This window comes from Rhinopithecus roxellana, chromosome 6 (assembly GCF_007565055.1).
Source record: "Rhinopithecus roxellana isolate Shanxi Qingling chromosome 6, ASM756505v1, whole genome shotgun sequence".
In the NCBI taxonomy this organism is placed as follows: Eukaryota; Metazoa; Chordata; class Mammalia; order Primates; family Cercopithecidae; genus Rhinopithecus; species Rhinopithecus roxellana.
This window is the reverse complement of record NC_044554.1, coordinates 142,463,686-142,481,260: the sequence shown is the minus strand read 5'-3', so window position 1 is coordinate 142,481,260 and position 17,575 is coordinate 142,463,686. Positions and strand designations below refer to the sequence as shown.

The 17,575-nt window shown below is 37.3% G+C and overlaps 1 protein-coding gene across 1 annotated transcript in view; it reads right to left on the bottom strand.

Annotated features, from left to right (window-relative positions):
- The window catches only part of LRRC72 (leucine rich repeat containing 72), a 50,621-nt gene that overhangs the window by 8,483 nt on the left and 24,563 nt on the right, over positions 1-17,575 (bottom strand). The window contains exons 4-7 of the mRNA XM_010357672.2: positions 10,834-10,915; positions 9,277-9,387; positions 1,494-1,583; positions 353-505 (exon numbers count right to left, since the gene is read on the bottom strand). Coding sequence (XP_010355974.1) covers positions 353-505; positions 1,494-1,583; positions 9,277-9,387; positions 10,834-10,915 — 436 coding nt within the window. The remainder of the gene's footprint in view (positions 1-352; positions 506-1,493; positions 1,584-9,276; positions 9,388-10,833; positions 10,916-17,575) is intronic.

Sequence of the window (17,575 nt, the reverse complement as noted above, 5' to 3'; positions counted from 1 at the left end):
TGGTAAAATCATCCATGTCAGTGGTAATAAAAATAACGATAGCTTATTTATTGAGCCCTTTATACTGTGTTAGATACTGGGATAGAGGCTTCAATGTATTATCTCATTATTATCACAGCACCCCATTTGATTTCACATGTATGAGTGAGGATGAAAATTGCATACCTACTTTAACTGGACTAAAAGTATTATAAAGTTAGCAAATATATTAGAAATTATTCCATTATTTAGATACTTAAGTTTATTGTAAATTGTAGTTGTTATTATTACAATCAAATTACCCAAAAGTTTGAGAAGTTTTAATTTCATTAAATTTTTTTTTTTTTTTTTTTTTTTTTTTTTTGCAAAATACCTGAAGGTACTCTCTGGACTGGTTTTTGCTTAAATGGTGATTTAGGATCCCATGAAGCGTCTACTTTTCCTCTGAATGCTATTGATTGAACGATATGAGCCTTTTTATGGTTAAAAATGGTAATCATTGATCTTCTTTCTTTTTCTGTAACTTCTGATAAATGCAAAAAGTAATGTTATTGCATAACATTATAAATAGGCAGAGTGATTCAAAATAGAACTGAATACTTTCAAGAATGTATTTATCTAAACTATGTTATATGTGAACATCCTGTCAAAATTGTTTTGTAAAGGGGCTATCACAGTTATTTCCATAATCTTACAAGCACTCTATATACACCCCACATGTCACAAGACAGAGCTTAATCCTTCAGTCTAATGCATCCCAAACACCCTTTAACACATCACCAAGGATGATTAAAATTTTAACATGAAACATCCTTTCATTTCCTCAAGGCTATTAGAAAGGAGAAGTATAACTGTAAGTTTCTGATGTATCCTATAGAAAGTGGTTACTCAGTAATAAATTATTAAGAATGTTCAAACCTGTAGAGACAGAAAGGTAAGTAGATAGATAATATAGCATTTGGGGGCAAAATAGGCCTCAAAAAATGTTAAGCGTAATATGCTGAGGTTGATTGTGTGTGTGTGCATGTGGCACATAGAAATCTGACATACTATCTTGAAGGTGTATTCATAAAGAAGTCATCATTCATTGTATGTTTCAATATATACATATTTACAGAATTTTAAAAAGCATGACTTTTAGAACTTAAATAGGCCTTATGAGATTTATTCCAATTCCCTCACTTTTGAGATAAGAAACTAAGGTGCTGGGAGGTAAACGATTTGGCATCCAACATGTTAATGTCAAAACCAGGACCAGAAGGACCACTTTCCTCATGCTCAGTTAGAGGGCCTTTCTAATAAAGTAGTAAAGAGACGTGAATTTCTAAATCAGGGCACATTTTAGAGAGCAAATCTTTCAAAAATAAGTAATTGAAAAACTTTCGTTTACAAAGACAATTATTCAAAGGTATATTTTTTACAAAAACGTATTTTCAAAGGTAGTCTTCATTTATAACCACTGAGCTATAAGACTACTTCTCAAATATTTCTTTGCAAGAAGGAAGGGTCCTTACGATTTCGGTCAAGCAGCTCCACTCCTGGAAGGTGGTAGATGATATATAAACGATACAGGTTATATTGGCACAAAGGATTTTGGTATAGACCTGCAAATGAAGAATCCAAAATAAAATGTCAGATTTCAAAATCAGTTTCACGTATCACTTATAAAATACGAAAAATTAAGAGATTCATATAAAACATAAGAACTTATAAAGCTCTTCTTCATATCCAGCAACAGACCCATTAAACCTTTACTTAGAGCAGCAGTTAATTTTTCTGTTAAATTCGTTCATTCAACAAATATTAACCAAGTGCTTGCTATCTACTAGGAACTGTGCTAAAGGCTATGATCATATCATTGACCCAAATCTGCCACAAATGAGGGAAATTTTTAACATGTCCATAAATAAATTAGTAAATGAAGAACTAGATATCAGTGCTATTGGAGTTTTGAGGCTACTTTTTATTAAAATATCACTTGGTAGTCTTCTTTTGGTCTCCAAGTTCACAAGCGTGCATGCGTGAAGATAGGCAGAGACACAACATCTTGCTCTAATAGAATTTATTTCCTCCACACCATTGCTTATAGTTCAGAATGTGTCAATAGTAGTTTCAGATCTCAGCAGGACCACAGCTGAGCAGATGTGGCTCTTGCATTTTGTCTATCTCTGGTCAGGCACGTGCACTTCTGAGATCCTGGTGTGCAGGTGCCAGGATTTGCGATAAACCGCACTTCCTAATGCAGTGGTTGGAAAAAGGAGGCATGTGGATGCAGAAGAAGCCCTGGCACGTCTGACATCATATCCCTTGGGAATCAGCACATAGGTGTTTTTAAACATCTTCAACTAGAAGTTGTGAGGGCTTTATTTTTTTAAAAATGATATTTTCCCTATTCATCCTAGATGATAATAAACATTTTTTTCAGCACAATGTGAAATAAAACTTTAATGATTTTCAGTTGGGTTTTTTTTTTTTTTTTTTTTTTTTTTTTTTTTTTTTTTTTATGACAGAGTCTTGCTCTTGTTGCCAGGCTGGAGTGCAATGGCATGATCTTGGTTCACTGCAACCTCTGCCTCCCGAGTTCAAGCGATTCTCCTGCCTCAGCCTCCTGAGTAGCGGGTATTACAGGCGCCTGCCACCACACCTAGCTAATTTTTGTATTTTTAGTAGAGACGGGGTTTTGCCATGTTGGCAAGGCTGGTCTCAAACTCCTGACCTCGTGATCCGCCTGCCTTGGCCTCCCAAAATGCTGGAAATACAGGCATTAGCCACTGTGCCTGGCCTGGCATCTTTAGTTATTCGGATTCTGCCTACCTACAGGCAATTTCTAGGAAATACTTCTGAAAATACAACTAATGAGGAGAACCACTAGATGGCAGTAAGAGAAAGAGCTCCAGCTACTGCACAACTACTTCACTCAAAATGAAGCTCACTTAATGTACATGTGAAATTTAAGAATACTGTTGTAGACTATTCATAAAATACAAAGAGGTTTGATAAAGGCCTGAAAATAGTAAGCATTAGAACTTCTGAAAAAAACTGATTAATATTTATAAAGAGCAGTTTGTAACATAAAGAAGACTGGGGTGGGTGCATGCTTAAAAGATAACAAACTAGATAAAAACTTAAAAAAGGTCAATGATCTGGAAGTTTTCTCTGTAGTAATAAAACATTCTGATATTTGTTGTATAAACACAACTTTTTCTGGCTAATAAAAGCGTTATATATAGCTATTCCCTGTGGGAAACACGAGCTTTAGAGGGACATAAAGCAGGCAATGGAAGACACCTGGTGCATAATAAACAAAAGTTACAGGAATGAGGAAAGGCATGCAGGAAAATGTAGAGCCAGGAGCCACAGAGAAATTTAAAAGAAAGGAAATATATATGTAATGGAGAAAATGGGAAGACAAAACAATTTTTTTTTCAAGATTTCTTCAGTGACAGAAAGTGGTCTGAATTTTATTCTTAAAAGAGAAGCATTTTAAAGTGGTAACAAATAATTATAACTGAAGGACAGGGAATAGAACAGATGTATATCAAACCACTAATAAGGACAGATTTTAAAGGAGTCATAGGGATCATGAATTGTAGTTGGAGCCAGAGAAAGTAAAGAAAAGGACCCTCTTCAAGGATATAAAAGCAAAGCATAATTGTTTTTCATGAGAACTCAGAAGGAAGAAAAAGTCACAGATGCTTTAGCACAGAAGTCTGCTTTGTGGTTACTGTCTTGGGGAATCACATCTGACACCTCATAACCCTGTTACACATTATAGCATCTGGAAGTAGAGTCTGCCTTTACATATGACGTTAATGGAAAATGTGCTAACATCTTTCAATGACATTTTCTCTAGGTGCACCCTTCGTCTTTTCTTTTCCCTCTGAGGACATTACTATCCATTTCATTTCATTTCTTGGCTTTTTATGCTAATCCTTGGTTAAGTAACTTCTATATGGAAATTCAAAAACTAGCTTCAGCTAAATAAAACACAAAACTTGGATTTACTACTGTTACATTACTTATTAACAACATACTGATACTAAAAACTCTATGGACTTGTGGTTGACCATCTCATCGTAAAGTCAAAACTGAATGACACAAAATCAGAAATCTGAACTGTTAGCCCAGCCTCTGCTTAAATTAACTTAAAAAAATTGAATTAAATAACTTGAAAGGCATTTCATCATTATTCTTCACTGTTTCCTAGCTCTTAAATTTTAGAAGGAAGCAATCTTATTTTTAACTCTCTTTTTTCCTTCTATACTATGAAACATTTCACATTTTGGATTTATGAGTTTTGGATGGATGCTACTAAAATCAACATAAATTAAATGTCTAAGATGTGAAATCGGTTTCCTGTGTCTGAATGTTCTGAAAGCCTTCTATGAGGTATGGGCACATTCTTTTAGAAACTATGAAGAGAAATTGCGTACACTTTCACTTTCAATAGGTTAATACTATTTAATCCACCTTCCCTCCAGGCTACTTCCAGCGTACACCTCAGCGGCGCCAGCACTGTCTTGCTTATCTTAATTTGGGATTCTGAGTCTAAGCAATTTACATTTACCCAATGATATATCAAAATGTCTCTACTACCTTACCACACAAGCTTGACTTACATGAGTCACGTGTATGAAGCCACTTATTATCAAGACAGAAGGAGGAAAAAGATATCTAATAATTGGCTCCAGTTTTTTTTTTTTTTGTAAACTTTTAAAGCGGTATTTAAAATCATTATTTAAGTGAACCCCAATGTTTTTAAGGCTGCCTTCGAAGAAAGTTGATGTAATGAATAAGAGACCAACATCCCAATTTTAATATATGGGAAAAAGAAAATGACATGGAGAAGTTAAAAGCCTATAGAGAGCAGCCTGTGGAAGGAAGTTCAGCTGTCAATAATCAGATACCAGGATTGTGAGGCTCTGGGTCAAGCTTACTTAGTAAGGTCAGCATCTCCATTGTTAATCATCATCTTGTTTTAACTAAAAATCTGGTGGCCACCACACACCATGTGCTTTTTACTGAATATGGAAATCACCCTGATTGTAAAAGGCAAACTAGGATAAAGCAGAGGATCGAGAGAGGAGGGATCAGAACATTATCTTTTTCAGGACAAACAGTAGTGAAAAACACTGTTGGTTCTTTTTCTTTGCTGAATTGTTTTGTCTTTTGGGAGGGGTGGTCCCACCTGGAAGGGTATTATAGGAAAAGAGGCTCAAAGGAAGGGACAGTGGAGATCCTAGTCCCACCCCATCTCCCAGCATCCCTCTGCACCCCTGGCTTTTTGCCATCGGCAGTGGATTGGGGCCACTGCTAAAGACAAAGGCAGACAATGTTTAAAAGCAATACCTGTGGAAACTTGGAGACCCTCTCTCGAAAGGAGGAGCTCCCTGTTCCCAATGCTGATTCCTGGAAGCTCCAGTAGGAAGCAGGTCTTAACAATTATGGCATGCAGGAGTCTTAAGCATACTTTCCTACAGTGGAGCTTAATAAAACAGAAAATTAGAAAGAAATGAGAAAACTGAAGGTTTAGAACAGGAGACTGGCTTAAGCATTTTGATGCTGTGGCTTTTGGTGGTGGGTTTTTTCCCTTAGTGCTGGAAAGGGGGCAGGAGTTAATGAAAGCCATCAGCCACATGTGGATTCTGATTTAGAAAGAATTTGGAGGAGGGAAGGGAAGAGAAGAGGAAAACTGAGTTGGAAAGAGAGGGTGTGGAAAGGTAGACTGCCTGGAGAGAAGAGGTGGAGTCTCCTGACTCTGCCCGGAAGACAGGAATTCCAGTTCCCAGGACCTCACACTCTGCAGCTGTTTTAGGCCTCCCTGAAGCTCTCAGCCATGCGTCTCCTAGGCAATCCTTGGCAATTCTCCTCATAAATGCCAATGGAAAGTGCAATGCTGAGAATGGATTAGTGTTTTGCCCTTCAGGCTATTTTCTCACCCTCTGAAGAACTTGTCATTTAAGTGGAATAATAACAACACTTTATAATTGCACATGGATTTACAACTTAAAAAGACAAAAATGACCACATTTGAAAACACATAGATTTCTCATTTTAGTGAATGAGCTAAAGCTAATCTGTGATTGCAAATGAGGCTCATAGAAACTTAATCTGAAGACATGACTGCACAAATAACATTAGTTGTCTAATAAATACAAACTATTTTCCATGCAACATCTTTAACCAAAATGGGACATGAGTTCAAAATGTGAATTTTTAGAAAACGCTTTTTGTTTTTTGTAATTGGACATAGCATTTTCTCCATTTCAAACAAATGATCCCAAAACAAGATTCTCAACTGGAAAATTACAGTTACATAACTTGAATTGTGTCACTATGATTTTAAATAGTGGTCATAAACTATTGTGACTGGTAATGATATGGACATTATACTACCAGGCTGGTATTTAAAAACTAGAAAACTCCCACCCCTCATGCCTGGCACAATTCTATGCTCACATACACCCTTGACAAGTGGGGCATGGGCTAGATTTCAGGATCCATTCGGTCCTGGGCTGGGCACCTTTGTTCAGGGCATAACCTTGTTTATTACTATGGGCATAACTCTGTTTATTACTATGGGAGTAAGCTTGTTTACTACTCTCCACATGTTGTTTTATAACAAGTTTTCCCAAATTATAGAGTTTTTAAAGTAGCAAATCATTTTGCATCAAACCCCTTCAACTCTAAGAAATATTTAGGCTGAGTGTTACAAATTTGTAAGCCCTATATAGGTATAGACTGGGTCTTTCTTGTTCAAATTTGAGTCCTATTATCTAGAATAGTATCATGTAGTGAATGTGTGATAAACATTTATTAAATGAATGAATGAATAAATTATAAATATTTATTGAATGAATGAATAAATAAATAAATGATAAGAAAAACAAGGCATGAATTTGTGTTTCAACATTCCTTAAGAGTTTGGTTAAATCTGTGAGCTTTGCATTTCCATGATTAAAGGGAATAATTCTAGTCACATCATAGGATGCTGTAAAGATTTAAATGAGACTATAATAAAACATTTTTTTCAACAAGAAAGACATTCAAACATGTTACTGTATGATTATTATTTAAAATAGCAGTTGTTTTCTTGAGTCTATTAGCAGAATTTCGAGAGTGGATGCAACTTATTTCATTATCTGATTTACATAATCCACAATAAAACAATTTTTTTCTTATTTAGAATTTCAATTTTTGTTGTTGCTTCAAAATAACATTAATGGTGAGAAATGTTTTCTTAAAAAGTGTTTACAGAGTTATCCTAATGTTTAAAGCAACCCTGAGAGGTAGCTGTCAGCCCATTTTATAGAAAAACAAAGGTAAGTGTCCTAGGTCTAGCATAACTAGTCTTTTAATTATAGCAGCATTTTTTCAGCAGATATGGGCCAGGTAACTCAAATATGCAGGCCAATTCTTTCACAGAAGATCCAAAAGCTGTAAAAAAAACTCCTGACAGCAGGCAGCCTTCTCATGTCTCCCAAATGAGCACAAAATTGCCATGAACTTGGTGTAATTTTGTGATTTTAATACTTGGGTTTAAATAATCTAACTATAACAAATGAATCATTTTCCCTCAGTATAGTACATATAACTGACAACACTGAAAACATATAGAAACTATAGTAACTCTCTCTACATTGATCTGATTATCTGATTAGAACCTTCACCATCAATACTAGTTTACAACTATTCAAAATAATCTCAGGCAATTCTGAGAAATGAATGGAAAAGGAATTTAAAAATATATCTATTGCATTACATTATTATAAAGAGGTCTCTAAACTCTAAAGTCTGAAAACCTCCTCACTGATCTGCAGGTCTTTTACCTTAGTACACCCAGAATTCTTTATCTTGAATTGTGGTTGTATACATGTTTATCTACCCTTCAAGACCATAAGCTTATTGAGAGTAGGAGTAGTGTATTATTTATTTTTTTGACTCATCTCACACTTCTTTTCAATAGTTTAGTTCCTTACTGGGTGTGATTCAATATATATGAATAAAGTTTGCTGGTCATCCAGTTGAAAGCTTACAAAGTCTTCTGTTTTTTTTTTTTTTTTTTTTTTTTTTTTTTTTTGGTATCAGCTTTATTAATATACTTCATGTACCACACTATTCACCAGTTTAAACATATGATTCATGTGTTTATGGTATATTCACAAAGTTATGCAACTTATCACCACAGTCAATTTTAGTACGTTTTATCACCCCCAAAATAACCCCACACCCTTTACTCTCTGGCTGTCACAACCCCCAATTCCTTGGCCGTTGGCAATGCTCATCTATTTAAAAACAGTTACCTCTCAGTGATGCTGTCCTATAGATGTCCCTACTTGGACACTTATATAAATGGAATCATATAATATGTGTTAAAAGTTACTTTTGAGATAAAACCCAAAATAAATTTAAACATGTAAATCCTCTTGCTACTTTTTTTTTTTTTTTTTTTTTTTTTTGAGACGGAGTCTCGCTCTGTCACCCAGGCTGGAGTGCTGAGTGCTGTGGCCGGATCTCAGCTCACTGCAAGCTCCGCCTCCCGGGTTTACGCCATTCTCCTGCCTCAGCCTCCAGAGTAGCTGGGACTACAGGCACCGCCACCTCGCCCGGCTAGTTTTTTGTAGTTTTTAGTAGAGACGGGGTTTCACCGTGTTAGCCAGGATGGTCTCGATCTCCTGACCTCGTGATCCGCCCGGCTCGGCCTCCCAAAGTGCTGGGATTACAGGCTTGAGCCACCGCGCCCGGCCTTCTCTTGCTACTTTTGTCATTTTCATTAGACATGTGATAGACAGCATTTCACACACAAAAATTTTTCTATCTGTTGTTTTTTCAAAAGCATGTCTTAAAAGACAATAAGATCTAGTCTTATTTTCAGGAATATCTAATTTTTTTTTTTTTTTTTTTTGAGACAGGGTCTTGCTCTGTTGCCCAGGCTAGAGTCCAGTGGCACAATCTTGGCTCACTGCAACCTCTACCTCCCAGATTCAAGTTGTCCTCCTGCCTCAGCCTCTTGAGTAGCTGGGATTACAGGCATGCACCACCATGCCTGGCTAATTTCGTATTTTTGTTAGAGGCAGGGTTTCACCATGTTGCTCAGGCTGGTGTTGAACTCCTGGGCTCAAGTGTCTGCCCTCCTCGGCCTGCCAAAGCACTGAGATTACAGGCGTGAGTCACAGTGCCTGGCCTAAATATCTTAATTATAAACATTGCTCCTCTAATTTTAAACTTGATAAATGGAAAAATGTCTTATGTTAATACTATTTTAATTTATGGCCATATAAAATTGCAAATTGTTACTTAGGATCTTCAGATTTAGCATTCCCTGTAATTCCTTCACTGTTGCATCAAGGTTGGTTAACTCATTGTGGTGTAGCAGGAGTATATTCAATGAAGGCAAATAATGCAGGCCTAAAAAAAAAAAAAACAGAATATTTTTACAAGATTTTAAACATTTTTTTCAATTTTTTTATTGTAAATAAAAATAAACATTTTTAATACTAATTAATATGCTAACTAAAAGGAAAACATGATAGCTGGATAAAGAAGGAATAACTATTAATAATATATTATAAATTATTATTAAGAATACAATAAGGTATAATTCATACCATTAATTGTGATGTGGGAATACAGAGTAAATTTCTTTCCACTGTTATTGTTTTACTTTTTGTTTTTGAGATGGAGTTTCACTCTTGTTGCCCAGGCTAGAGAGAAATGGCACAATCTCAGGTTACTGCAACCTCCGCATCCTGGGTTCAAGGGATTCTCCTGCCTCAACCTCCCAAGTAGCTGAGATTACAGGCGTCCACCACCATGCCCAGCTCATTTTTGTATTTTTAGTAAAGACAGGGTTTCACCATGTTGGCCAGGCTGGTCTCGATCTCCTGACCTCAGGTTATCCACCCGCCTAGGCCTCCCAGAGTGCTGGGATTACAGGCATGAGCCCCCGTGCCCAGATTGTCTTACTTTTTAAAATGTAGCAATGGTTTTGTTTGTTTGATTGATTTTGGAGGGCTTATTTTCTTTCTTCTTTTTGTTTGGTTTTGGTTTTGGATTTTTTTTTTTTTTTTTTTTTTTTTTGCTTGTCAATGTTACTTAGATTTATAATGCTAGTCAAGGGAAAAATTACTCATCTCCTCCAAACTGCATAGCTAAGTATTTTCTGTACATAACTGGAAACCAAATATTCATATTATTTTCATAGATTCTAAATTGTTTATTTTCCTACATTTTTAACATAAATGAAAGTGGGATGTGTCTTTTGATAGCCATGTCATAGCTTCATTGGCAAGATGTTCTTTCTTAGTGGTGCATGAAATCATGATGGGCCTTAAAATGTAAGACATTTTTATTCTATGATATAGGATATTAAAGAAAAGTGTTTTGTACTGTACCTCTGTATTTCATGATCATGGTATGCCACGTGCTTTTATGAATGGCTTGAAATTATCAGTTTTGAGAGTGTTTTGCATATAAAATTAACTCAGAGTGAAAGCAGGAATTTGGCTGGTAGAACATACTGCCAATAAAATTTATTAAGACTATTAAGTTTTTGTATTTATCAATGCTCCCAACTATTGTTAAAATTTGCTTCCACATGTCTAGTTTATGTCTAAAATATTTGTTAAAAATTATTTTAAATTTTGAGTAAGACACATGACAATATTAAATTAGAAAAGTAATCTAATAGCACATTTCTTAATATAAAATGTACATTAAAACATTTAAAAATAGATTCCTTAATATATTTTCAACAGAAATGTTAAAACAGATTTTTGCATGTCATTAGCAATTACCATAGTTGAAAGTACTTAATTGAAAATCTATTAAATCAACAGAAAATTTAAGACATACCTTCTATCTCAAATATTGCATTGTTGTTTAGATATAGTTCTGTCAGACAACAGTTTCTAGTTAGAAATGTTATTCCATGGAGCTAAAAATGAGAGTTAGAGAACAATATACTTTTTATAATAACTGCATATATAACATAAATATAGATAACATTATATACAAAAATAATATATTTAATTATAATAAGATAATAAAAGTTTGACTTTTGCTATTATTATTTGGGACCTTTTGGTCTGGCTGTAAGTTACATTTGGATTATTTGGATTGGCTTTGAGGAGAATGTGATGAAAAGAATATTTTTAGCTAACTTAAACCTCTCTTACCACATCTTAGCCAAACTTGCTTGCCTGGCTTTCAAAACCTCTGCAACCTGGCCTAGCTCTTTTGCGCTAACAATATTTCTTCTACTTCTGCTCCGTATAGTCTCATTGGATCTGACATCACATATCTACCACCTAATATTATCATGTGCCAAGGGCTCTCTCCTTATGCTGAGGCCATTTCTGCATCTGTAGAAGTCATGATTTCCCTTTGTCTGTATGTCTTTTCTTCTTGGTACACTTGAAATTATTTTTAAGGATTAGCCCTAGGCCAACAAGGCATACTAAACCGTGCGTGAGTGGACAGCCGCAGTAAGTTTTCACTTGCAGAAATCAGTTGAAACCAAGGGTTGATCTCCTTGTACCTTACTACTGTCTTTGTGCCCTATTTTGACCCACTTTATTTTCTCTAAACTTCTACTTGCTTCAGCACTTTGAGTCAGATTTCCTGAGTGATGGTCTAATCCTGGACTCTTTCTTTATGGCCTCGTCTATAACCATCTCCTCTTCTCTGGTTCTCTGCCCCTCTAGTAAACAGATCTCAGTTTAGCCATGGGCTCTGCAATCTGAATACACGCAGGAGGCAGCTCTGCCAGATCAGGCCTGGAACTAATAGCTCAACCAGCCACCATCTGCAATTAGAGGGCAAGGCACAGTATAATCCTGTTCATCATTCAGAGTTCATCCTTTTTCACAAAGCCTTTCCTCACAGCTCCTATGCTCACGAACCTCCATTTTCTTGACCATCCCAAATGCTTACTTTGACTTGTACGGTTAATCACTTGAACACTAGAGTTTTGCGCTTTCCTTAAGGAAAGGAACCATGTTTCTTCAGCACCTTATCCTTTCTACCTCCCTACTCTCCTAACAATATAGTGAAGAAGTCACATTTACTTTTAAGGTTAGAATCAAAATTTTCATATGAATGGAAATAGTAAAAAGTACTCTCTCAAAATTCCTCAAATGAACCATTAGGTACTGTATACATAATATGGGATATTCAATGCTAAACTGTATGTCAGAGTCATTCTGGTACCCCGTAAGGAGAACTCCTATTTTTTTAAAAATATTAACTCCATAACATCCATCAAATTTAAAAGATGTATTTGCATTGTGAAGATGAGACATGGTAGAGCCATAGAGAAGGAGCAGTTATGTTCTAAGAACCGCAGGTAAGTTAAATGTAAGAATGATAACTTTACCATTTAACACAGAATCTAGCAGGGAAAAGATTCTCATGAAAGAGTTATTGATCAAGTATTTAGTACTTTATGTATACAAAAATACATGTTCCTGATGGTAAATTTTTTCTTGTGTGTTTTCTAAAGCTTATCATAGGAAATATTAATTTTTTTTTTTTTTTGAGACGGAGTCTCACTCTGTCACACAGGCTGGAGTGCAGTGGCACAATCTCAGCTCACTGCAACCTCCTTCTCCTGGGTTCTAGGTTCAAGTGATTCTCCTACCTCAGCCTCCCAAGTAGCTGGGACTACAGGCACATGCCGCCACACCTGGCTAATTTTTTATTTTTAGTAGAGATGGGGTTTCACTATGTTGGCCAAGGTGGTCTTGAACTCCTGACCTCAGCTGATCTACCCACCTCTGCCTCCCAAAATGCTGGGATTACAAGCATGAGCCACCATGTCCGTCCAGGAACTATCATTATTAGTTAAATAAAAATATTTTGTTCATTGAGGATCCCAACCCATCTGACTTAGTGAGGATTTATTGGACTTTTTTTTTTTTTTTTTTTTTTGAGACAGAGTCTCGCTCTGTCACCCAGGCTGGGGTGCAGTGGCCGGATCTCAGCTCACTGCAAGCTCCGCCTCCCGGGTTTACGCCATTCTCCTGCCTCAGCCTCCCGAGTAGCTGGGACCACAGACGCCCGCCACCTCGCCCAGCTAGTTTTTTTGTATTTTTTAGTAGAGACGGGGTTTCACTGCGTTAACCAGAATGGTCTCGATCTCCTGACCTCGTGATCCGCCCTTCTCGGCCTCCCAAAGTGCTGGGATTACAGGCTTGAGCCACTGCACCCGGCCTATTGGACATTTTATTCATGCCCCTCTCAAATCTCAGAAAAGCCTTTTTAGATTTGTATTTAAGGTTTAAAAACTAACTTCTTTGATGAATTTTCTTTACTTTGTTTTTATATTGGCAACATTCACAAATTATGAAGCTATAAAAGGGACTTCATGTGCTGTTCATCTGATTGTTCGCAGACTCATCTCCACCAAATTATGCCAGCACTCCTTCCGGAGGACCACTAGTAATTTCACCAAAGGTTTTGTTATATCATGAGAGAAGCCGTGTTTCCCCAGGGTAGGAGAAACTGTTCAAAGCCAGAAGGTGAGTGTCCCTGTTGGCTCCTTATCACTTTCTAACTTTTCCCACTGGCCTCCTGGCAGCAGTTCGCTGCCTTCTGTTCTTCCTCTCACCACTCCCTGCTTTAATAGTAGCCACACTTGACATCAACGTAGGAAAAGAACGCCAGCAGAAATCATGACTTTTTCCTCTCTCTTCCTCCAGTTACCTGCCAACCACACATTAATAGAACATTACTAATTAGCTGAAACTTTAATTTCTCTTGCATTGCTCATTAAAACAAGAAGAACACTAATAAACCCCACAGTTTGACCTTGGTTATAGAATCATAGTTTTCCCACGAGCATTAACATCCTTGGACCATGATTATTGGGATTATAGGAGTGAGTTGTTTGTGAAGGTGAGGGGGAGTGAAGGGAGATAGAGTGGAGTCAAAGCCAAATCATGAGGACCTTGGGGAGCTATTAAAAGATCTTGTTTAGAAGAATGTCATTGCCCAATTAGATTTTAGAAAGAAAATGACCGATTTACAGGAGATAGTAAGTACAATGGCAGGAGATGAATAAGGAGGGTGTTTCCCTAATTCAGAAGAATTTGTAGTGGCCCAAAGTAGAGTAATGGCGGCGGGAGAAGAAAGGAGTGGAGGAAATTGAGGGAGTATTTCAAGGTAGAATTCAATATACATTGCAAGATAGCAAGTTGTTAAGGTCAGGAACATTATAAGACAGGCTATTGTCCCGACACTCAGTTATTATTAAAATAAAATGTTATTTATTTATTCATTTATTTTGAGATGGAGTCTCACTCTGTCACCCAGGCTGGAGTGCAATGGTGCAATCTCTACTTACTGCAACCTCCACCTCCCGGGTTCAAGCGATTTTCCTGCCTCAGCCTCCCGAGTAGCTGGGATTACAGGCGTGCGCCAGCACACCCTGCTACTTTTTTATTTTTAGTAGAGATGGGAGTTTCCCCATGTTAACCAGGCTGGTCTCAAACTCCTGACCTCAGATAATCTGCCCGCTTCGGCCTCCCGAAATGCTAGGATTACAGGTGTGAGCCACCGCGCCTGGCCGTAACATGTTATTATTATTATCCGTTTAGAGAAATCTGTATTACTGATTCTCAGGATTGCTGTAGGATTTATATTTAGTGTGGCATTTCACAAATCATATGTCTTAGCTTAGGCTTGGAGCATAGCAAGTGCCCAATAGATGACTATTATTTAACCATTAGTATTAATTTTATAGAACTGGGAGCTTTTATATTTAATGTAAAAATACATACAGATAATCACTAGGGTACTACTAGGCACAAATGTATACCACCATGAATTTAAAATTAAGGAAGAATTCAGGGTTTCTTAATCTCTACAGCAATCACATATATTGGACCAGATAATTCTTCGTTGGAGTTGATGGGAAAGTTGCTGCCCTGGGGTTGTACATTAGCATCCCTGGCTTCTTACTCAGTAGATGCTAGCAGCATACACATCCCAGTCAGAAATGTCTCTAGACATTGTGAAATGTCCCCTGGGAGGCAAAAACACCCCCAGTTGACAACTGCTGATTTCGATGCAAGAGAAGAAAATCCATGTATTAAGTGCTTATTATGAGCTGGGCATTAAGCTAGATGTTTTCACAGACATTATACAATATAATCCGAACAAAAGCCCAATGTTATTTATTTGACCTCCATATCCCCAGTTTACCTAGGAGAAAATCAAGGCTCAGAGAAGTTAAACAACTTTCTCAAGGTCCAGAGATCGTAAGTAGTAGCAGAGTGAACGTTCAAACCCAAGTCTATCTGACTCCCAAACCAAACATTGGCATGTATTACATCATAACTGAGTTCTTTAATTTGGGGAGACTTCTTTCTAAACCATCCAGAAGTTACTAATTTGAAAATATGTTGAAGTGTATTAGTTTATTAGATTGAGCACTGGAAAATATTCGATGCATCAATTTATTCCTAGTATTTCAACAATAGTCCCAAAAGGTGTCTAAAATGCATCCAAAAATTTTGACCAGAAATGGAAAAAAGAAGAAATGTAATAATCTCTGAAAACTTTCAAATTGTAAAAATAAACGGAATGTTGCCTTACTAATCTTTACTACAAACTCATTAGGAAGGAGTATATTATTATCTTATTTTAAGATGATGAAACTGAGGCCCAGAAAGGTTAAGTAATTTACCCAAGATTATACAGCTAGTACATGGTGGAACTGGGTAGGCTTTGACCCAGGCTCCACAGTCCCTGCTGGAAACCACTGCACCTTACTAATGTTCAGGACAGGAAGTTGAACTGTCCAGCTCAGCTCATTCTCAGACTTGGTTTGAGCCTTGACCTCCCTTGTTCTACCCACCTGATCTAACTTGACCTCTCAAGTTTTCTGGGTTCTTCTCAACAGTTGCTCTAACCAGGCTGCCATCTCTTAACTAGTTTTGAGTTCCAGGCACTGTCCTATCTTTTCCCCACCTCTTAGGTGGGGTTCTTACATTTTTTATAGGACTTTTCAGCAGAACCTAGATAGATTTATATGGTCACCAATCAATCCAAACTAAAAAGAAGATCCAACACTGGCACTAAGCAACATCATGCATAAGTAACTGCACTTGTTCTTGGCTTCTTCCACTCTTCTTTTCAGCATTCCTTTTTCTCCTCCTGGCATCTTCTTAACCCTGACCATCCCGATGTCCTCTTTTTCTGCACACTTCCTTTCTTTCCACATGCTCTGGAGTCCCATTTCTGCGTGTTCCAGAGGTAAACTATTATATTCTCCCCACCGATTAATACATTAGCCATCTCAGGGTATTTCTTTTAAACTAGAAGATTATAATCAATGATGCTCTAATTATTGACTTTAACATCCTTGAATACATATGTGCGATCTGAGAAAACTTTTGAACGTTCCTCAAATTATGCTTCATAACAACTCATTATTATGAATCAGTTTTGGGGACTGAGTTGTAAAAACAGGTTTTCTCCTCTCCTCTCACACACAACACAGAAGACTTTTTTGACCAAATGTGTGGGGCTTTTATGCAGCAGACACCAACTGTGTGTCTTCCAGTTGAATTTCTGCACCATCTACCTGGAGATCGCATCAGATCTTACAGGTTCGGAGCTCAATCCCGCAAGACTGCCCCCCCACCCCACTTCTGATGCCAATTGCAAGCCCCAGGTTGTTTTACCTGTGCTTCTGACCAACTGGCTGTAAATTGGGGTCCCCATTACCCCCTCCCTGGACTTGAAATTTGCTAGAGTGGCACACAGACCTCAGTGAAACACTTTCATTTACTTTTTTTTTTTTTTTTTTTTAATAAAGGATATGACAAAGGATACAGATGAAGATGCAGAGGGGAAGGGATGCAGAGCTTCCATGCCCTCCCCAGGGGTACTACCCTCCAGGAACTTCCATGTGTTCAGCTATCCGGAAACTCTCTGAACCCAGTCTTTTAGGATTTGTATGAAAGCTTTGTTACATAGGCATAATTGATTAAATCATTGGCCATTGGTCATCAGTTTAACCTTCAGGCCCTCTCCCCTCCTGGAAGTAGGGCTCCTGGGAAGCAGAAGTCCCAACCTTCTAATTTTGCCTTAGTGTTTTCGATGACCAGCCCCCATCCTGAAGCTGCCTGGGAGCTGCCAACCATCAGTCACACGAAAAGATGCTTATCACTTCGAAGATTCCAAGGATTTGGGGAGTTGTATGCCAGGAAATGAGGACTGGGACTAAATATATATTTCAAAACATCACAGGGACGTCCATTAAACCCAAATAGTGTCATCAATATAAAGAATGGCTTCAAAAAGTGTATTATTATTGGCTCGTAGGTGGCCACTTGGTTCTGGTGTCTTCATGTGATCTCTGTCTATGTGCATATGTCTAGTCTCTGGCTTTCTTTGTCCTAGTCTCCTTTTGTTATAAAGATTTTAGTCATTTTGGATTAGGTCCCACCCTAATGACCCATTTTAGCTTAATCACCTCTTTAAATGCCCTGTTCCCACATACAGCCACATTCTGAGGGACTGGGAATTAGGGCTTGAACATACGAATTTGAGGGAGACACAATTCAGTTCATAACAAAAAGCTAACAAA